The 23,111-nt window shown below is 39.6% G+C and overlaps 1 protein-coding gene across 1 annotated transcript in view; it reads left to right on the top strand.

Moving 5' to 3' along the window:
• The window catches only part of LOC137408896 (uncharacterized), a 47,329-nt gene extending 24,306 nt beyond the window's left edge, over positions 1-23,023 (top strand). The window contains exons 5-7 of the mRNA XM_068095516.1: positions 15,618-15,729; positions 17,124-17,310; positions 21,951-23,023. Coding sequence (XP_067951617.1) covers positions 15,618-15,729; positions 17,124-17,310; positions 21,951-22,168 — 517 coding nt within the window. The 3' untranslated portion in view covers positions 22,169-23,023. The remainder of the gene's footprint in view (positions 1-15,617; positions 15,730-17,123; positions 17,311-21,950) is intronic.
• The last annotated feature ends 88 nt before the right edge of the window (positions 23,024-23,111 follow it).

Below are 23,111 nucleotides of genomic sequence, written 5' to 3'. Positions count from 1 at the left end.
TCCACAAGCGTCTAGATTTATTAATGTGGATAAGCAGTTATCGTTCAGATAGTTTGGTTCTATGGTGCTAGAATAATATTGACCGGTACTTCTTACCCCCCTTGGTGTGAGGGGTAGCGGTTATAGTTCAGATAGTTTGGTTCTATGGTGCTAGAATAATATTGACCCGTACTTCTTACCCCCCTTGGTGTGAGGGGTAGCGGTTATCGTTCAGATAGTTTGGTTCTATGGTGCTAGAATAATATTGACCCATACTTCTTACCCCCCTTGGTGTGAGGGGTAGCGGTTATCGTTCAGATAGTTTGGTTCTATGGTGCTAGAATAATATTGACCCGTACTTCTTACCCCCCTTGGTGTGAGGGGTAGCGGTTATCGTTCAGATAGTTTGGTTCTATGGTGCTAGAATAATATTGACCCATACTTCTTACCCCCTTGGTGTGAGGGGTAGCGGTTATCGTTCAGATAGTTTGGTTCTATGGTGCTAGAATAATATTGACCCATACTTCTTACCCCCCTTGGTGTGAGGGGTAGCGGTTATCGTTCAGATAGTTTGGTTCTATGGTGCTAGAATAATATTGACCCATACTTCTTACCCCCCTTGGTGTGAGGGGTAGCGGTTGTCGTTCAGATAGTTTGGTTCTATGGTGCTAGAATAATATTGACCCGTACTTCTTACCCCCCTTGGTGTGAGGGGTAGCGGTTATCGTTCAGATAGTTTGGTTCTATGGTGCTAGAATAATATTGACCCATACTTCTTACCCCCCCTTGGTGTGAGGGGTAGCGGTTATCGTTCAGATAGTTTGGTTCTATGGTGCTAGAATAATATTGACCCATACTTCTTACCCCCCTTGGTGTGAGGGGTAGCGGTTGTCGTTCAGATAGTTTGGTTCTATGGTGCTAGAATAATATTGACCCGGACTTCTTACCCCCCTTGGTGTGAGGGGTAGCGGTTGTCGTTCAGATAGTTTGGTTCTATGGTGCTAGAATAATATTGACCCGTACTTCTTACCCCCTTGGTGTGAGGGGTAGCGGTTATCGTTCAGATAGTTTGGTTCTATGGTGCTAGAATAATATTGACCCATACTTCTTACCCCCCTTGGTGTGAGGGGTAGCGGTTATCGTTCAGATAGTTTGGTTCTATGGTGCTAGAATAATATTGACCCGTACTTCTTACCCCCCTTGGTGTGAGGGGTAGCGGTTATAGTTCAGATAGTTTGGTTCTATGGTGCTAGAATAATATTGACCCATACTTCTTACCCCCCTTAGTGTGAGGGGTAGCGGTTATCGTTCAGATAGTTTGGTTCTATGGTGCTAGAATAATATTGACCCGTACTTCTTACCCCCTTGGTGTGAGGGGTAGCGGTTATAGTTCAGATAGTTTGGTTCTATGGTGCTAGAATAATATTGACCCGTACTTCTTACCCCCCTTGGTGTGAGGGGTAGCGGTTATCGTTCAGATAGTTTGGTTCTATGGTGCTAGAATAATATTGACCCATACTTCTTACCCCCCTTGGTGTGAGGGGTAGCGGTTATAGTTCAGATAGTTTGGTTCTATGGTGCTAGAATAATATTGACCCATACTTCTTACCCCCCTTAGTGTGAGGGGTAGCGGTTATCGTTCAGATAGTTTGGTTCTATGGTGCTAGAATAATATTGACCCATACTTCTTAACCCCCTTGGTGTGAGGGGTAGCGGTTATCGTTCAGATAGTTTGGTTCTATGGTGCTAGAATAATATTGACTCGTACTTCTTACCCCCCTTGGTGTGAGGGGTAGCGGTTATCGTTCAGATAGTTTGGTTCTATGGTGCTAGAATAATATTGACCCGTACTTCTTACCCCCCTTGGTGTGAGGGGTAGCGGTTATCGTTCAGATAGTTTGGTTCTATGGTGCTAGAATAATATTGACCCATACTTCTTACCCCCCTTGGTGTGAGGGGTAGCAGTTATAGTTCAGATAGTTTGGTTCTATGGTGCTAGAATAATATTGACCCTTACTTCTTACCCCCTTGGTGTGAGGGGTAGCAGTTATAGTTCAGATAGTTTGGTTCTATGGTGCTAGAATAATATTGACCCATACTTCTTACCCCCCTTGGTGTGAGGGGTAGCGGTTATCGTTCAGATAGTTTGGTTCTATGGTGCTAGAATAATATTGACCCATACTTCTTACCCCCCCTTGGTGTGAGGGGTAGCGGTTATCGTTCAGATAGTTTGGTTCTATGGTGCTAGAATAATATTGACCCATACTTCTTACCCCCCTTGGTGTGAGGGGTAGCGGTTATAGTTCAGATAGTTTGGTTCTATGGTGCTAGAATAATATTGACCCGTACTTCTTACCCCCCTTGGTGTGAGGGGTAGCGGTTATCGTTCAGATAGTTTGGTTCTATGGTGCTAGAATAATATTGACCCATACTTCTTACCCCCCTTGGTGTGAGGGGTAGCGGTTATAGTTCAGATAGTTTGGTTCTATGGTGCTAGAATAATATTGACCCATACTTCTTACCCCCCTTAGTGTGAGGGGTAGCGGTTATCGTTCAGATAGTTTGGTTCTATGGTGCTAGAATAATATTGACCCATACTTCTTAACCCCCTTGGTGTGAGGGGTAGCGGTTATCGTTCAGATAGTTTGGTTCTATGGTGCTAGAATAATATTGACTCGTACTTCTTACCCCCCTTGGTGTGAGGGGTAGCGGTTATCGTTCAGATAGTTTGGTTCTATGGTGCTAGAATAATATTGACCCGTACTTCTTACCCCCCTTGGTGTGAGGGGTAGCGGTTATCGTTCAGATAGTTTGGTTCTATGGTGCTAGAATAATATTGACCCATACTTCTTACCCCCCTTGGTGTGAGGGGTAGCAGTTATAGTTCAGATAGTTTGGTTCTATGGTGCTAGAATAATATTGACCCGTACTTCTTACCCCCCTTGGTGTGAGGGGTAGCGGTTATCGTTCAGATAGTTTGGTTCTATGGTGCTAGAATAATATTGACCCATACTTCTTACCCCCCCTTGGTGTGAGGGGTAGCAGTTATCGTTCAGATAGTTTGGTTCTATGGTGCTAGAATAACATTGACCCATACTTCTTACCCCCCTTGGTGTGAGGGGTAGCGGTTATCGTTCAGATAGTTTGGTTCTATGGTGCTAGAATAATATTGACCCGTACTTCTTACCCCCCTTGGTGTGAGGGGTAGCGGTTATCGTTCAGATAGTTTGGTTCTATGGTGCTAGAATAATATTGACCCATACTTCTTACCCCCCTTGGTGTGAGGGGTAGCAGTTATCGTTCAGATAGTTTGGTTCTATGGTGCTAGAATAATATTGACCCGTACTTCTTACCCCCCTTGGTGTGAGGGGTAGCGGTTATAGTTCAGATAGTTTGGTTCTTTGGTGCTAGAATAATATTGACCCATACTTCTTACCCCCCTTGGTGTGAGGGGTAGCGGTTATCGTTCAGATAGTTTGGTTCTATGGTGCTAGAATAATATTGACCCATACTTCTTACCCCCCTTGGTGTGAGGGGTAGCAGTTATAGTTCAGATAGTTTGGTTCTATGGTGCTAGAATAATATTGACCCATACTTCTTACCCCCTTGGTGTGAGGGGTAGCAGTTATAGTTCAGATAGTTTGGTTCTATGGTGCTAGAATAATATTGACCCATACTTCTTACCCCCCTTGGTGTGAGGGGTAGCGGTTATCGTTCAGATAGTTTGGTTCTATGGTGCTAGAATAATATTGACCCATACTTCTTACCCCCCTTAGTGTGAGGGGTAGCGGTTATCGTTCAGATAGTTTGGTTCTATGGTGCTAGAATAATATTGACCCATACTTCTTACCCCCCTTAGTGTGAGGGGTAGCGGTTATCGTTCAGATAGTTTGGTTCTATGGTGCTAGAATAATATTGACCCATACTTCTTACCCCCCTTAGTGTGAGGGGTAGCGGTTATCGTTCAGATAGTTTGGTTCTATGGTGCTAGAATAACATTGACCCGTACTTCTTACCCCCCTTGGTGTGAGGGGTAGCAGTTATAGTTCAGATAGTTTGGTTCTATGGTGCTAGAATAATATTGACCCATACTTCTTACCCCCTTGGTGTGAGGGGTAGCAGTTATAGTTCAGATAGTTTGGTTCTATGGTGCTAGAATAATATTGACCCATACTTCTTACCCCCCTTGGTGTGAGGGGTAGCGGTTATCGTTCAGATAGTTTGGTTCTATGGTGCTAGAATAATATTGACCCGTACTTCTTACCCCCCTTGGTGTGAGGGGTAGCGGTTATCGTTCAGATAGTTTGGTTCTATGGTGCTAGAATAATATTGACCCATACTTCTTACCCCCCTTGGTGTGAGGGGTAGCGGTTATCGTTCAGATAGTTTGGTTCTATGGTGCTAGAATAATATTGACCCGTACTTCTTACCCCCCTTGGTGTGAGGGGTAGCGGTTATCGTTCAGATAGTTTGGTTCTATGGTGCTAGAATAATATTGACCCATACTTCTTACCCCCCTTGGTGTGAGGGGTAGCGGTTATCATTCAGATAGTTTGGTTCTATGGTGCTAGAATAATATTGACCCATACTTCTTACCCCCCTTGGTGTGAGGGGTAGCGGTTATCGTTCAGATAGTTTGGTTCTATGGTGCTAGAATAATATTGACCCATACTTCTTACCCCCCTTAGTGTGAGGGGTAGCGGTTATCGTTCAGATAGTTTGGTTCTATGGTGCTAGAATAACATTGACCCGTACTTCTTACCCCCCTTGGTGTGAGGGGTAGCGGTTATCGTTCAGATAGTTTGGTTCTATGGTGCTAGAATAATATTGACCCATACTTCTTACCCCCCTTGGTGTGAGGGGTAGCGGTTATAGTTCAGATAGTTTGGTTCTATGGTGCTAGAATAATATTGACCCGTACTTCTTACCCCCCCTTGGTGTGAGGGGTAGCGGTTATCGTTCAGATAGTTTGGTTCTATGGTGCTAGAATAATATTGACCCATACTTCTTACCCCCTTGGTGTGAGGGGTAGCAGTTATAGTTCAGATAGTTTGGTTCTATGGTGCTAGAATAATATTGACCCATACTTCTTACCCCCCTTGGTGTGAGGGGTAGCAGTTATCGTTCAGATAGTTTGGTTCTATGGTGCTAGAATAATATTGACCCATACTTCTTACCCCCCTTAGTGTGAGGGGTAGCAGTTATAGTTCAGATAGTTTGGTTCTATGGTGCTAGAATAATATTGACCCATACTTCTTACCCCCCTTAGTGTGAGGGGTAGCAGTTATAGTTCAGATAGTTTGGTTCTATGGTGCTAGAATAATATTGACCCATACTTCTTACACCCCTTGGTGTGAGGGGTAGCGGTTATCGTTCAGATAGTTTGGTTCTATGGTGCTAGAATAATATTGACCCGTACTTCTTACCCCCCCTTGGTGTGAGGGGTAGCGGTTATCGTTCAGATAGTTTGGTTCTATGGTGCTAGAATAATATTGACCCATACTTCTTACACCCCTTGGTGTGAGGGGTAGCGGTTATCGTTCAGATTGTTTGGTTCTATGGTGCTAGAATAATATTGACCCGTACTTCTTACCCCCCTTGGTGTGAGGGGTAGCGGTTATAGTTCAGATAGTTTGGTTCTATGGTGCTAGAATAATATTGACCCATACTTCTTACACCCCTTGGTGTGAGGGGTAGCGGTTATAGTTCAGATAGTTTGGTTCTATGGTGCTAGAATAATATTGACCCATACTTCTTACCCCCCTTAGTGTGAGGGGTAGCAGTTATAGTTCAGATAGTTTGGTTCTATGGTGCTAGAATAATATTGACCCATACTTCTTACACCCCTTGGTGTGAGGGGTAGCGGTTATAGTTCAGATAGTTTGGTTCTATGGTGCTAGAATAATATTGACCCGTACTTCTTACCCCCCTTGGTGTGAGGGGTAGCGGTTATCGTTCAGATAGTTTGGTTCTATGGTGCTAGAATAATATTGACCCATACTTCTTACCCCCCTTGGTGTGAGGGGTAGCGGTTATCGTTCAGATAGTTTGGTTCTATGGTGCTAGAATAATATTGACCCGTACTTCTTACCCCCCCTTGGTGTGAGGGGTAGCGGTTATCGTTCAGATAGTTTGGTTCTATGGTGCTAGAATAATATTGACCCGTACTTCTTACCCCCCCTTGGTGTGAGGGGTAGCGGTTATCGTTCAGATAGTTTGGTTCTATGGTGCTAGAATAATATTGACCCATACTTCTTACCCCCCTTGGTGTGAGGGGTAGCAGTTATCGTTCAGATAGTTTGGTTCTATGGTGCTAGAATAATATTGACCCATACTTCTTACCCCCCTTGGTGTGAGGGGTAGCAGTTATAGTTCAGATAGTTTAGTTCTATGGTGCTAGAATAATATTGACCCGTACTTCTTACCCCCCTTGGTGTGAGGGGTAGCGGTTATCGTTCAGATAGTTTGGTTCTATGGTGCTAGAATAATATTGACCCATACTTCTTACCCCCCTTGGTGTGAGGGGTAGCGGTTATCGTTCAGATAGTTTGGTTCTATGGTGCTAGAATAATATTGACCCATACTTCTTACCCCCCTTGGTGTGAGGGGTAGCGGTTATCGTTCAGATAGTTTGGTTCTATGGTGCTAGAATAATATTGACCCATACTTCTTACCCCCCTTGGTGTGAGGGGTAGCAGTTATAGTTCAGATAGTTTGGTTCTATGGTGCTAGAATAATATTGACCCATACTTCTTACCCCCCTTAGTGTGAGGGGTAGCAGTTATCGTTCAGATAGTTTGGTTCTATGGTGCTAGAATAATATTGACCCATACTTCTTACCCCCCTTGGTGTGAGGGGTAGTGGTTATCGTTCAGATAGTTTGGTTCTATGGTGCTAGAATAATATTGACCCATACTTCTTACCCCCCTTGGTGTGAGGGGTAGCGGTTATCGTTCAGATAGTTTGGTTCTATGGTGCTAGAATAATATTGACCCATACTTCTTACCCCCCTTGGTGTGAGGGGTAGCGGTTATAGTTCAGATAGTTTGGTTCTATGGTGCTAGAATAATATTGACCCATACTTCTTACCCCCCTTAGTGTGAGGGGTAGCGGTTATCGTTCAGATAGTTTGGTTCTATGGTGCTAGAATAATATTGACCCGTACTTCTTACCCCCCCTTGGTGTGAGGGGTAGCAGTTATTGTTCAGATAGTTTGGTTCTATGGTGCTAGAATAATATTGACCCATACTTCTTAACCCCCTTGGTGTGAGGGGTAGCGGTTATCGTTCAGATAGTTTGGTTCTATGGTGCTAGAATAATATTGACCCGTACTTCTAACCCCCCTTGGTGTGAGGGGTAGCGGTTATCGTTCAGATAGTTTGGTTCTATGGTGCTAGAATAATATTGACCCATACTTCTTACCCCCCTTGGTGTGAGGGGTAGCAGTTATAGTTCAGATAGTTTGGTTCTATGGTGCTAGAATAATATTGACCCATACTTCTTACCCCCCTTAGTGTGAGGGGTAGCGGTTATCGTTCAGATAGTTTGGTTCTATGGTGCTAGAATAATATTGACCCATACTTCTTACCCCCCTTGGTGTGAGGGGTAGCAGTTATCGTTCAGATAGTTTGGTTCTATGGTGCTAGAATAATATTGACCCATACTTCTTACCCCCCTTGGTGTGAGGGGTAGCGGTTATCGTTCAGATAGTTTGGTTCTATGGTGCTAGAATAATATTGACCCATACTTCTTACCCCCCTTGGTGTGAGGGGTAGCGGTTATCGTTCAGATAGTTTGGTTCTATGGTGCTAGAATAATATTGACCCATACTTCTTACCCCCCTTGGTGTGAGGGGTAGCGGTTATAGTTCAGATAGTTTGGTTCTATGGTGCTAGAATAATATTGACCCATACTTCTTACCCCCCTTAGTGTGAGGGGTAGCGGTTATCGTTCAGATAGTTTGGTTCTATGGTGCTAGAATAATATTGACCCATACTTCTTAACCCCCTTGGTGTGAGGGGTAGCGGTTATCGTTCAGATAGTTTGGTTCTATGGTGCTAGAATAATATTGACCCGTACTTCTAACCCCCCTTGGTGTGAGGGGTAGCGGTTATCGTTCAGATAGTTTGGTTCTATGGTGCTAGAATAATATTGACCCGTACTTCTAACCCCCCTTGGTGTGAGGGGTAGCGGTTATCGTTCAGATAGTTTGGTTCTATGGTGCTAGAATAATATTGACCCATACTTCTTACCCCCCTTGGTGTGAGGGGTAGCGGTTATAGTTCAGATAGTTTGGTTCTATGGTGCTAGAATAATATTGACCCATACTTCTTACCCCCCTTAGTGTGAGGGGTAGCGGTTATCGTTCAGATAGTTTGGTTCTATGGTGCTAGAATAATATTGACCCATACTTCTTAACCCCCTTGGTGTGAGGGGTAGCGGTTATCGTTCAGATAGTTTGGTTCTATGGTGCTAGAATAATATTGACCCGTACTTCTAACCCCCCTTGGTGTGAGGGGTAGCGGTTATCGTTCAGATAGTTTGGTTCTATGGTGCTAGAATAATATTGACCCGTACTTCTAACCCCCCTTGGTGTGAGGGGTAGCGGTTATCGTTCAGATAGTTTGGTTCTATGGTGCTAGAATAATATTGACCCATACTTCTTAACCCCCTTGGTGTGAGGGGTAGCGGTTATCGTTCAGATAGTTTGGTTCTATGGTGCTAGAATAATATTGACCCGTACTTCTAACCCCCCTTGGTGTGAGGGGTAGCGGTTATCGTTCAGATAGTTTGGTTCTATGGTGCTAGAATAATATTGACCCATACTTCTTACCCCCCTAGGTGTGAGGGGTAGCGGTTGTCAAAAAGGAGAAAACAATTCATTTTTTAGAAGTAAGACAACAAATAATACAGCAACCTGAGCAAGCATTTTTGTATCAGTTCTTTGATATTTATCTGAAAGTATCCTGTAGTTATCATGAGCAACATGGTGATAGGGAAGCGGTGAAAGCCTTAAATGTGTGAAACTGGATAGACTGGCTGTTATAATTAAATTAAAGTAAATACCAAATATAAAAATGTATATGAATATGTTATGTTAGTTTAGCGAGTTCACCTACTTTAAATTAGACCGGCTCCATAACTTGGTATCAATGTATCAGCTACGCATTAATTCATCAGTTGTTCAGACGTGAGACAATACAAACTTTTTTTCTTCATTGCTACTTCAGTAATTTAGTTTCTTTTACATATAATTTGGTTTTTACATTCAATGTTTTACATAGTATTATATAATGCTATAAGTAATTGCCGGGAGTTTTAATTATTATGTTTTTAATCTTTGGAATGAATTAAACAAACTGTAGTAGTATTCTTATAAGCGGTTTTTCTCCAACATATGACTATGTCGACATGCAAACCGAAAATAACAATCGATTAACTTTGTTTCTCAAAGTTTGGCCTTACTCCAGTAACATATCGGTCCCGCAGCTGACAGGAGAAGGAATGAAGACAGCTGGAGTACTTGAAGAAATTGTACTTATAATAACTAGTACCCCTAAGCCATAAGACAGTCATTGTTGACATGACCAACTGCGAGAGTGAGAGAGAGAGTGAGGGTACCCGGGCAGTGCGGTACGCCGTCATAGCTTGTCAGGTGTAATAACTAACTGCATAAGTATTCCAAAAATGCGACAAGGCGGCTGATTGTGGGAGGTAGAGCGTCAGGGTACGACGCCAAAAGTTGTGAGTTCGAATCCCATTGAAAGCAGTCTTTTTTCCTAACCTCAGAAGGTGGCTATAGACGAAAATTATAATATTAAAGATTTGTTGACCAGTGAAGATAAACGTCTACCATTTCCAAAAATTTAAGTGCACTATAAATTTTATCTAAAATTTATTTAGCGTTAATAAATTATTTCCATAATATAAATAATTATTTAATTAACTTAAGCAGTGAGCTCGCTAGTTTTTAGTAGCTGAATGTGAGATCTCTGTCCATAATAAAACAAGTATATTGATTAACTAAAGCAAGGAGGGGAGCTAACACCTTGACGTAGGTACCACCTGGCTCTTATTTCCTGTCATATCCTCGTTCATGCTGATACATGGGGATTTTCACGGGTTGAATACCCGTGCTGGTAACATCCGTTTGTTCGTATACACAGGTATCGACAGAAAAAACATTTTTATTTCTGAAATGAGTGAAATTCCTGAAGAAAATCTCCCATTATGAATTTACATATAGATTATAGATAGCAGGTTTGGGTGTTGTGGAAGCATTGGTATCCCACATATATGTTGCGACCTTTCAACGACCTTGAGTCATATGATTTTGCCGGAACCTATCTCTTTTCGATGTCGCTCCTTCATCAGCCTATTTATTTATTAGCCGACTTCCTGTGGCCGCCTAAGCCAGGATAGATTACTAATTGATTTATTGTTTCACCCTGGCTATTAATGGCGAGACACCTTATTCATTCATAAGTTATGAAGGGATTGTGAAAAAGTCAAAGCTTGCAGCGAAGATGGAATTGTCTTATAATTTATGCGCATTTTTTTGGTTCGTTCAATCATACGTTGATGGGCTTACTAAAGATTGATTTGAAATAAAAAACATGACGAAGATAAGTTATTAATGATAACTTTGTATTCAAGCTTAGAACTGAGCGCCGGTTGGAAATGAGCCATCGGGTCGGTCAACACCGAATGACTAATAATCAGTTCTCATGTTCTCATCGCAGCTGCGACTGACCATAATTAGCTCACTCCACCACCACCTGCCGGAGACTGTCACATTGTCGTGAGTAAATGCAGCTAATTTTGAACACAAGAACTTCTCCCAACGCTCGAGTCTGTCTCCTCTATTGTGCTATTGTGCTCAGGTTCTTTACATAACTTCTGTAGTCACGCTAGTTCAGCTCCTTTGCCGCATTCCCTCGGATAATGAGTTTTCAGTTTGGCCTTAATTTCCTGCAATCATCAGGTGCTGATGAAATTCTTCCTTGCCAGCACGAATATAATGACCTCTGAATTCTACCTCAAGATCATGTCTGCTCGTTTATCACTGCGGTAAAGGAGTAGATAAATTTAGCAACAGGAAAGTATTTCTTCATTTTACTGCCAGTCATACCTCGCATCAGTTTTTACTGCGGTGGCAGTTATACATATCTAGTCATGAACATGTAAAATCGACAGCTGTCAATATGGCAGCTTACAGCGGCGTGTCAAATATTTCGCCCATGACTGTCAATTTTTCTAGCCTGTTTGCAATTGCAGGAATACGCTAGCAGGATAAATATTCGTGTATTCTATATCCGAGTATCTTCTTTTCTGCTGTTGCGCTAGGCCTACTTATTTTTGCACATTTGTGGTCATATGCACGACTCGGAGCACCTGCTGCTCCTTTTTTGAAGATGTCGGATCAATTTGAAGATGGAAAGTGTAATGAAAATGATATGTAAATTTTTAAGAAGGAATCTCTGTAAACAGTACAGTTTCAGCATATAGCATTTTGCGTAGGCACAAGTGGCCATGTGTCACTGCTTGAACATTTTGAGTTAAAAATAAACAGTTACCTGCAGGCGGTTCTCTTGGACTTTTCTAACACTTCTGCTGCAACATCTTGCTTGTCCAATCAAAAATAGATAAAATTACAAAATGCCATACGATATCTCATGTGAACTGCCCGCCGCCGTTAGCCAATTCTGAAGATAAGATGTTCTGCGATTGTTCAAATATACAAATATATATTTTATTTGTGATTCAATTCTAACCACATTTTCTGTACTGAATATGAAACACGCCATTCAACTTGTTCCAATTTTAAATTAGAATTTTAATGAAATTTCAAAACATGAACTACTTAAATGTTTATAAAGAATTTTTTTGTTATGAATCTTCTGGTCAACAGTCATGATGCAGTAGCAGGTGAGAAATAAATCGACCAGCAACGGTCAATAGGTCACCAGCAAGGGTCAACAGGTCAGCAGCAATGGTTCTCTAACAGGTTTAATGATATTTTAGTACACAAAGTAATTCATCGCTGATTTTAGATTCCCAAATTGGTTACAGCCAACGATCTTATACATGTAGTACTGAGTAATATTTAGTGCGGTTTAGATGCACCAATTGGTTACAGCCAACGATCTTATACATGTAGTACTGAGTAATATTTAGTGCGGTTTAGATGCACCAATTGGTTACAGCCAACGATCTTATACATGTAGTACTGAGTAATATTTAGTGCGTTTTAGATGCACCAATTGGTTACAGCCAACGATCTTATACATGTAGTACTGAGAAATATTTAGTGCGTTTTAGATGCACCAATTGGTTACAGCCAACGATCTTATACATGTAGTACTGAGAAATATTTAGTGCGTTTTAGATGCACCAATTGGTCACAGCCAACGATCTTATACATGTAGTACTGAGTAATATTTAGTGCGTTTTAGATGCACCAATTGGTCACAGCCAACGATCTTATACATGTAGTACTGAGTAATATTTAGTGCGTTTTAGATGCACCAATTGGTCACAGCCAACGATCTTATACATGTAGTACTGAGAAATATTTAGTGCGTTTTCGATGCACCAATTAATATTATTATTTTTATAATTATTATTATTTGTGCCAATTTAAAGTAATTCAGCAACCTACTGATCAACAGCAGAAAGTTATTGTTTTTATTGATGACATATTTATCATTTAACAGTATTATGTTAACAGTGTTTTGTTAACACTCATGTTAACAGTGTTTTGTTAACACTCATGTTAATAATGTTTTGCTAACAGATTTGTTAACAGATTTTTAATGGTGTTTTGTTAGCATTGCTCTGTTAACAGTGTTTTGGTAATAAGGTTTTGTTCACTTTATATTTGTTAATACTGTTTTCTTAAGTGTTACCAAAACAGTGTTAACATTTGTTTACAGTGTTTTGTTAACAGTTATATTAAAGTATGGGTATGCAGAGAACTAATCTTTTGTTATCGGACCTATGCTCTTCACTAATGTGAATGGCTCATAGAATACGAAACCAAAGGGCTGATAACTAACATACAGCAGTTTTAGAGACTGTCAGCCATGATAAACTTACCTGTAGTTTCAGCTCTCAGTAGTTTTAGCTTGCCTAGCGGTCTTTTCTTTTGATTAATCTGAAATCTAAATATACTGACACCTTTTATACAGATGTGAATGGTGGAGTTGTTATCTGTACATACGCTAACGTGCAGGCGCTATACATAAATAAAATACATAAACATTCCCATCATATGTAGGTAGGTAGTAAATATAGCCATACGCTATACATAGATAGTATACATAAGCACTCTCATCACATATAGATAGATAGTAAATACAGTCTTACGCCATACATAGATAAAATACATAAGCACGCTCATCACGTATAGATAGATAGTAAATATAGTCATACGCTATACATAAATAATATACATAAAAATGCTCATCATATGTAGATAGATAGTAAATACATACTCATACAACACAAAATAGTTATAAATTTTTACAATTTTTGCCAAGGCTGTTCAACTACGAGCAAATCTTGCATGAAAATAATTTGAATAGGCGGAGTCATCTTTATAATCCTCTAAACATATTTTGTTTTGAGAAGTTTGGCCAAAAACAATAGTCCATAAATCAGATTTGCAAGTAATAACAATAACAACAAAAGCATTTGACAAATAATGAGTTTTTCTTCGAAATACAAGTAGGTGGTTGCACGGTTTGCGGTCTTGTTACCCTGACGAAAAACAAGAACTTATCGAAGTGGAGGGAGAAGGGAGGATGCAGTGAGGAAAAAATGTGAGGTTGTGAAGAGAAGTGAGGACGCGTAGAGGTCGGTGAAGATGAGGAGGGAAGAGGTGAGGATGAGGAGAGATGAGGTGAGGTGAGATGAGATGAGGCTGAGAAGAGGTGAGAAGGGAAGGTGAGAAGGGAAGGTGAGAAGAGGTGAATGTGTGGAGAGACAAGAGGTAAGGGAAGGTGAGGAGAGATGAGAAGTGAGGGAAGGTGAGGAGAGATGAGAGGTAAGGGAAGGTGAGGAGAGATGAGAGGTAAGGGAAGGTGAGGAGAGATGAGAGGTAAGGGAAGGTGAGGAGAGATGAGAGGTAAGGGAAGGTGAGAAGAGATGAGAGGTAAGGGAAGGTGAGGAGAGATGAGAGGTAAGGGAAGGTGAGGAGAGATGAGAGGTAAGGGAAGGTGAGGAGAGATGAGAGGTAAGGGAAGGTGAGAAGAGATGACAGGTAAGGGAAGGTGAGGAGAGGTAAGGGAAGGTGAGGAGAGATGAGAGGTAAGGGAAGGTGAGGAGAGGTGAGGATGAGGCAAGGCGAATGGAGAGCAAAGGTTTTAGAGGTCATAAAAGTATCAGTCTCAGTTGGAGAGAGCAATGAAATGAAGGTAATAGGCAATAGTGATTAAATATGCCATAAATAATTGTTGTTGAAGAGATCAAAGGAGCCGCGGTAGTGCATTGATAGAATGTTTGCATAAATACATTAAAGAAATAGATTACAAGCGATAGAACATCGGAGGTATGTTCAAGGTAATAGCTTTTGTTTTACCTTCAAGTATTTACCAGCAATAAATTATGTAGATGAATCTATTAAGGTGGTACCTTATTCAGGCTACCGAGTATATCTCTCACAAACTACTATATGATTCGCTATGCGTACAGGTATGAGCAGATGTGCACGCCTCATGAAAAATATGCATTTATTTAAATGCTATCGGAGAGGATAAAGAGTTACGTACAAAAGGAGACGAACTTTTTGCCATAGATCCCTAGTATATTCAACTTAAAGAAATGCTAGACCGAGTGCTCAGCAGGCGCTATTCACCGACATTATATTTATTGTTTTTTGTATACTAAGACAAAATCTTAAGCTATATTAAGACTTGTGTCCTACCGATCACGTAGTCCGGCTTACCACACTTCTACCCACCGCGTCACAAAATCTCTGAACATATTGTCTTATCCTAAACTCAGTCATTTATGGATTCATGTTACAGGTTTCAAAATCTTGCATAGACTATGCCCAGAATATTTGTTTTTATTCTCCCACACATATGACAAACATAGTTTTCTATTCTGTGACACCAACATACTACATCCACCATTGTATGTTTCAGTTTATAAACTTTCCGTTACTACACCCTACAATTCACTATCTCGACTTCTACGCAATACTTTTAGATTATCAACTTTTAAAACACATCATTTAAACTATCAATAATTCCTGATTTCTGTCTTTTCATTTTCTTTCTTTTGGTATGTGATTAAACAACATCATTTCGTTGATGATTATTGATTACCAAAGCCAATATTAAGTTATACATACATTGTACCTGTTGTATATAGCTGACTCCATGTTGTATATAGCTGACTTCATGTTGTATATAGCTAACTCCATGTTGTTCAACTAAAACTCAATATCTTGCGCACCTTCTAACACGTTTGTCGCTATCTAGCATGTTCTCCAAGCAAGTACAGGCATTACTGAAATGTTGCTCTTCAAATATTAGACAAATGTAGGGAAATATGAGAGGTTAGCGGTGTATCAGATATAGAATAAATACTAAGGGTGTAAAGAATATTAAGGATGATGACACGTTTTGCAGGTGTCTTGTGGATCTACTCAACTTATCAGCTGGCATTTCTACATGTCAGCAGGTGAACAAAGATATATGCAGCTTCCAAGAGGCCTGCGTTGAAATGATACTTTCCACTCAGGTATTGCTCACCTCACTCCTAAGTAGAAGTGGGTTAGCTAGCCGGAAGAAACAACATCGCATATAATTGTCATATATTTAGAAGTTTAACAGAGAACCTTTGCTTTTCTTAAAAAGTAACATCTCGTTTGTTTGTATACTAATTTATGCTAACACTCGATTTTAGTTTCCTTGGGTTGCGCTTATTTGGAGTACATTTAAACATTGCTCACTACTCATTCTGACAGCTGCGCACACAATTGTTCATGCATGCCTATATAGCAAGAAATAGGAGAAACTCTCTAGCAATGTTAAGTGGGAATTTTTACCGCTTTTGCAATACCTACAATCGTTTTAATCGAGGTATAAAATAATGCAAAGTTGGAAACTACTGACTTTTACAATGTTTCCACATACCGCAGTATAAAATTCAATCATATAATTATAATTTATGATCAGTATTATAAATTGGGGGTAAATAGTAAGCACAGATACAAGGCTCTATGATGACTCGATACGAACAAAGAGTGAAAGAGTTAGTGGGTGGATGCCTCTAACTCTAACAAATGCCTCTGAATCAAACTGGTCTTTGTTAACTTTAAACTTTGTTGAAAGTGTTAAACTTTGTTGAAAGTGTTAAACTTTGTTTAAAGTGTGAATTATTTTTTAAGAATGGCTTTCCATAAGATGTACATCCTAACGTCAGTTGCTGTACCCTCTTTTTCTCACATAAATACCAAAGTTTTCAGGAATAGCTGAAGCATTTATACAAAACATCTAAGGGTAGGTTTTAGGAAGCTTGAATTTTATCCCGTTGTTATTATAATTTCTCATTTTTAACCTGTAGTGTTTTATATTTACACAAAGGGAAGATTTTCTGTACAATAAATTATTTTTATATGAAATACTTGTTATATAATAAATAGCAATTATATTAAAATATTATATTTTTCAAATATTTATATTTATAAATAAAACTATATATAATATAGTTTTTTCCATGCACTTTGGCCAGAGAATATGGTCATCTCAATATGCAATAGTCAACTCAATCACATGTTCGCTAATCTCTAGCTTTGTCTGCCTCCACATGACAAGCTCATTATTTTAGCTTGTCACAACTCGGCAATCACAACTCACTATAAAAGGCAGACAACTCCATAGCTTGTACTACTGCCACCTAAATGAGAAATTTATTGCTTCTACAGTGTAACTTAGTGCAGGTGATCATTCAGACAAGTAAATGTAGAATGTCTAAACCTGTGTGATGGTTAAACACTGGTTCATCATTTAGCCAAGTGGTGCTTTTTGGATTTTTTTGGAAATATTAACCCGTTTCCCTTTCGACATTGCCTCTTCATTGATATCTTACAGTCTTTGTGTATTAATTGTGCTTTTCATGGCTTTTCCATTTAGGCTGGAAACTTTGAAACCATCTCCCAAACCCTAAAGTGCCTTTCGCGACACCCTCCGTGCGCCTTTTCTCTATCCCAGATGATACTGAAGCGAATCGTTGGTCTAACAAAACAGCTCGTAACAGCCTCTTTTTCAAGTCTGATGCGCAACCACTCCTTCCTCACTCAGCTCGAGAATGTGCCAAAGGGTGAGTATAGATTGATACAGATAGTTTGGTTCATAAAAAAGAATTTCGTGAGAAATTTATCAGATGCGCTACCTTGATCACATTCCAGTGAGAAGGTGAGCAGTCTTTGATCTCCGTCAAACTGTGTTTGGGTTTCCTTGACTTTCTTACACGCTGCCAAGTGCATTATAAACAGCCCAGCAAGCCTCAGCAGCCTCCAAAAGCGTTTTAAGATACGCCACACAGCAGACCCCGCAAGTTTTTGATCTTGAGTGGAGACGCATTTGGTGGTCCCAACTTTTTCCGATGCATGACACATACTGTACTCTGAATGTTCTTTATTGAAACAGCCCAAGGTATGGGAAGTTTGATACTCAATGCGTTGAAAATATTCGTTTCAAATTATTAATCTCAAAATCATCAGTTCAAAAATTAAGTAATGAAAGGAGTAGTATGTATTATTGTATAGTACTATTATTATAATAGTACTATTATTATATTATTTTTATTACTAGTAATATTTAGTAATTTCTTTATTCACTTTAATTATTTTTATCACTGGAAATCCCTTGCGCTGCAAGAGATCGTCATGTGTAATAACTATGTGTACAATTATTCCACTATGGTCCAAGGTAGTTGAGTGGTGCGGTTAGTGGCTCGCTAGGCTCTGAGCGCAAATATCTGGGTTTGATCCCCATGCGATGCATTCCTTTTTTCCAACTTATTAGCGTAGCCTCAGACGGACGGATGGATGGTCACGGCTCTTATGATATCGAAGACTATAATAAGGATTGTTGGTATTGCATAGCCAACAATAACAGTAGTAAACATGTTTTTTGTACAGTGCGACTCCGTGCATCCCGTGTCTATACTCTGCCTGCTAGGTTAAGACCTCCATCATGGTTATCCATACAGCCTTTTTGTGATCTCTTGAAATTAAACCTGGTTTTGGAATGCATTTTTGCTGCATAGCTTGCTCAGTGTCTTAAAAACTTGAACATTTTAAGCGTTCACTAGGTTACTGCAATATGTATGATGTACTAACTATCGTAATCAAAATGCTGTTCCAATAAGGAAAGTTCTGGCGGTTTTATTAAATACTAGAGTTTTTGAGGTTTCACAAAGCTGATAAAATCAGTAATTCACAATTGTTGAAGCTCTCTAAAGCAACGCATCATTTGCTTTTCATAGCTACTCTCGTGTAAATAAACATGTGGCTAATTCGTGGAAAAATCATGTCTAGAATTGGAAAAGCTCAAGAGTGGAATTTGTAAAGTATGTGCAAAACCATCACCATTAGCAAAAGCTGTGCATTTCGCTAATCGTGAAAATTTTCACCTGCAGGAGGCTTGAAGATCCTCCCTGCGCAGGCAATCAGCTCAAACATGAAGTTATATCATGAAGCTTCGACCAAACCTGTGTAATTTATGTCACATCATCAGTCTGCAGGCCAGACAGCTATTATCCCGTGTTTTCTTGTCTCCATTTTGAAATCTATGATCTTGTTATTGCTAACTTCAGAGTTATGAGATCCCTTTATCTCGCCCGCCTGCATTCCTTCACTTCTGAACCTCAATTTATTGTATTGCATAATATCATGAAAACTGTATCAATTTTCCCTTTCATGATTTTTATTGGCTTATGACTGACAATTGGTTTGAAAAATATGGATTCATTTTTTTATCCACTGATTGATGTAGCCAATAGTTATGTAGATTTTTACTCATCTATTGTCGAGATATGAATTGGGTAAGATTAGCTAATTGATTCGTGATTTAAAAGCAAGACATCTTACGCTTTATTATCTAGCTGCGGTTTGTTTGTTGTTCTCCCAGTTCCATTCCTGTCAGAAACTCCCTTTTCAGATGAGAGCTATTTTTTGCCGTTTTTTGTTTTATTCAAAGACTATCGTAAAAGCCTGTTGACAGGAAGACGTGTACTACTGAGATATGAATGTTACTCCATTAGCCAGCCTCTAGTAGTACAGCTGCAAGACAAGCCTGAAACCTAGAAACACATTATTCCAGTGAAATTATTTCAAATACGGTAGACATTCTGACAACGTATACCTTCTATAATGTAAATTCCGCATAACGTAATACCTAATGCCTTGATATGCAAGTGTCTAAAAATACGAGAAGTTTGAGATTCGAGGAAAATTCTAAACAAATTTTACTTTGAGATACGAGACAAAGTTGAGATATGAGCATACAAGACAGTTTCTGATCGGCAGCTATATGGCTGAGTATGCGGCAGGCTGGTTACGAGAACAGCATCGCTCGATCTTTCTTACTGTCATTCTTGTTGTCACATTTTATGCGGATCAGAACTACTAGATAGGTATTTGTTAATTATTGAGCTTAAGTGGTAAATTAATACAATTAAAAACACATTTTTTTTAATATCCTGTTTTTCGGTAGCTTGTTCAGAGAGTGGGAAAGGATTAATTTGTATTTAGTTATTTATATAGGAAAATTGATTTGAGATACGAGTGAATTTACATGAGTAATCACCTCATGAGACTAAAAAATTAAATTCGCCATTTGCATTTAGCAATTGCAATTTGCAACACGGCAATTGCATTGTTGCAAATTGCAATTCGCATTTTTGCAATTTGCAACTGCATGGTTCACATTTATGCATTAAGCTAAAGATACGATGTGTCTGTACTGCCATTACTAAACTATAAACCTATAAACCCTCTCCAAGGACTCGCAACTTCTATGAGATATGACTTGGAGAATAGACAATAAAGAGATCCCCAGCTACAAACTGAGGAGTTATCACACCGTGTACAACAGGTCTTTGTTAAAGCTAGAGGCTGATAATCGTTCTCTGATAAGCCATTAACCCTGCTTCAAAACTTATAACAAAAATTATTTGAAATTTTGGAATCTCTGTTCTGCTGTTTGTTATATATTAATGTTTGGCGATGAAATTGTGTATTTTTATATAATTATAATTTAAAACTGGAATAAAAAACAATAATAAAATCCATAATAGTTTAATTAAAGAGTAAATAGATTTTGATTGTAAGATGCATGGAAATAATGAAGCTCCTGAAAATTTGCTACTCGAACAATTTCTCTTACGCATAGTCGTTTACAATGCTCTCACTTTAATGAGAAAAGTTGAAAATATGTCATAACACAATTTTTAGAAACGCATGTTTGTCCGTAGTTAATTTTAAATATTCAGTTGCTGATCTGGTACATAGCTAGTTTGCTGATTCACCTCCCCCTAACGTTGCTTCCATAACTTTTAATACTTGTGGCTCCTGTACATTCGTTAGATATACTATGTTACCGGTTGATTGGTTAGACTCGTATATGCTCTATTATTGATTGGATAGGCTGGTGTATACGCGGCTGTTAATTGGTTAGACTCGTATATGCTCTATTATTGATTGGATAGGCTGGTGTATACGCGGCTGTTGATTGGTTAGACTCGTAGATGCTCTATTATTGATTGGATAGGCTGGCGTATACGCGGTTGTTTATTGGTTAGACTCGTATATGCTCTATTATTAAATGGATAGGCTGGCGTATACACGGCTGTTGATTGGTTAGACTCGTATATGCTCTATTATTGATTGGATAGGCTGGCGTATACGCGGCTGTTGATTGGTTATACTCATATATGCTCTGCTATTGATTGGATAGGCTGGCGTATACGCGGTTGTTTATTGGTTAGGCTCGTATATGCTCTATTATTGAATGGATAGGCTGGCGTATACACGGCTGTTGATTGGTTAGACTCGTATATGCTCTATTATTGATTGGATAGGCTGGCGTATATGCGGCTGTTGATTGGTTAGACTCATATATGCTCTGCTATTGATTGGATAGGCTGTCATATACTCTACTGTTGATGGGTTAGGCTGGTATATACTTGGCTATTCATTGGTTAGGCTAAAGTATACTGTATTGCCTTGATTGGTTTGGCTAAGGTATACCGTATTGCTCATTGGTTGGGCTGGTTTATACTATTTCATTGATTGGATAGGTTAAAATATGTCGTAAGAGTCGTTAAGCTCTATGTCATTGATCGGTAAAGTTAAAATATACTTGATCGTTGATTATTTGGACTCACTGAGTCCGCTATCTCTGCAGCAGTTTGCAAGAATCTCTGATGTCTGTATGTGGAGATAACTGCTCTCCTGTTCCATATGTTTAACTTTAATGCTTGTAAACTAATGGTTGTTTATTATTACTCTCTTGAACCTATAAGTTCAATAACCAATAGGTTCTCCAATAAGCCCGCAGGGTTACCAAATACCAAAAAAAACGAATAACCTTGAAATGTCAAAAACAAGGTTGAAGTACACTGCTTCGATTAATAGTAAGAATAGTCTATAATAATTATTACCTAATCTGCGAGTCAGCAGTCAGATCTCTTGCACAAGCTGTCTCTCAGCCGTGTGGCTATGCAATAAATATTCTAGGACATCCATTTATTTTCACCATGTACTTATTTCAATGGCCAGAAAGTCTAATGAATTTAATGATTTTAAGAACATCTAAGGAAACAGAATTGTTCTACCACGGCATACCAGCCATTGCAATCATGTTAATATACAACCTGATCAGGTAAAGATAACATGTTTATGTGCATCTCTTGTTATAGTCTTCTAGCTATTCCATTTTATTCATTCCTTTTAGTAACAACTGTATTCCTGTCAGCCCACAGTCTGCGAGTACAATCCGCTAACTGCGCCAAGCTTCAACCATGTCTGACGCTTCTCGACCTCATGACCTTGAGGGATGACCTAGATAAGACGTTAAGCAAGTACCCTCTATATACGGTGCACATACGAGAAATTCTCACAAAAACAGGACACCTGCTGCCCAATGACGGTGGATGGTTGGATGCGGAATGATGACAGAACTTTACATTGTGGTAAAGGACCTGCAACTGGTATATTGTACGAGGGTGCTGTAATGCTGATTATGCTGTTTTAGTTTGAAATTGCTTGCCTAGTGCCGTGGATTAGCAGGCAGAGCCAGTTATTCCCTTGCATGTCAATGTTACGACCAATTTTCTTGTCAACAAAGCGAGACAATCGTAGACTGAAGCGTCCATCTCACACCTACTGCGAGCTTAATAAACTCCTGCGCAGAGATTCTTTGATGTATTGTCACACGTCTCTTTCTTTGCCTTTCAAGTGGTCCGTCTCTCTATTTCGGTTCATTGCAATTTCGCATAAGTGGCTCTGAGAGACACTATTTTATGTTAACAAATAATCGGACTGCTTGATCTGTTGCCGTTCCCATGAAGTTCCAGAATAGGCATTAATCAACAGGTGCTTGTAGGTACTTGAGCATTCTTTGCCTATGGCGCATGTCTCAGAACATTCGCATAGAGAAATTGGTGTGGAAATAGCCTAAAGCATGCTGCCATTAGAACAAAGTTGCGCGGACACGCACTCAGTTTATAAACATCAGGTAGTCAGGTTTTATTTCTATCTGCACCCTCTCAATAGGCTTATGTACAGTTAGATTAATCCCCAAAAACATGGCAACCTGGACCATAAGCCAATAATCCACTGGTAATAACGAACTAAGTCCTTAATGATTGTAAGATTATCATGCTAGAGCATGGATGAACGCGAAACAATCACCAACAAGGAACTGTTATGCAGGTCATCAGAAAAACATCGAAATGTTTCTTCACTGTCACTGCGTACAAAACGATTTATTCAAGTCTATCTATGGCAATACTCTTTGCGCGGAGTTGTAGCCTCTAACTGTACACTCGTAGACTGAGCTCCCTGATGAATTCTTAGTAGGGGGATTTTTTACGAATAAGACTAGCTATATTTT

The sequence above is a fragment of the Watersipora subatra genome, chromosome 11, assembly GCF_963576615.1.
Source record: "Watersipora subatra chromosome 11, tzWatSuba1.1, whole genome shotgun sequence".
NCBI lineage: Eukaryota > Metazoa > Bryozoa > Gymnolaemata > Cheilostomatida > Watersiporidae > Watersipora > Watersipora subatra.
Note: the sequence above shows the minus strand (reverse complement) of the source record. Positions and strands in the feature narration are given on the sequence as shown.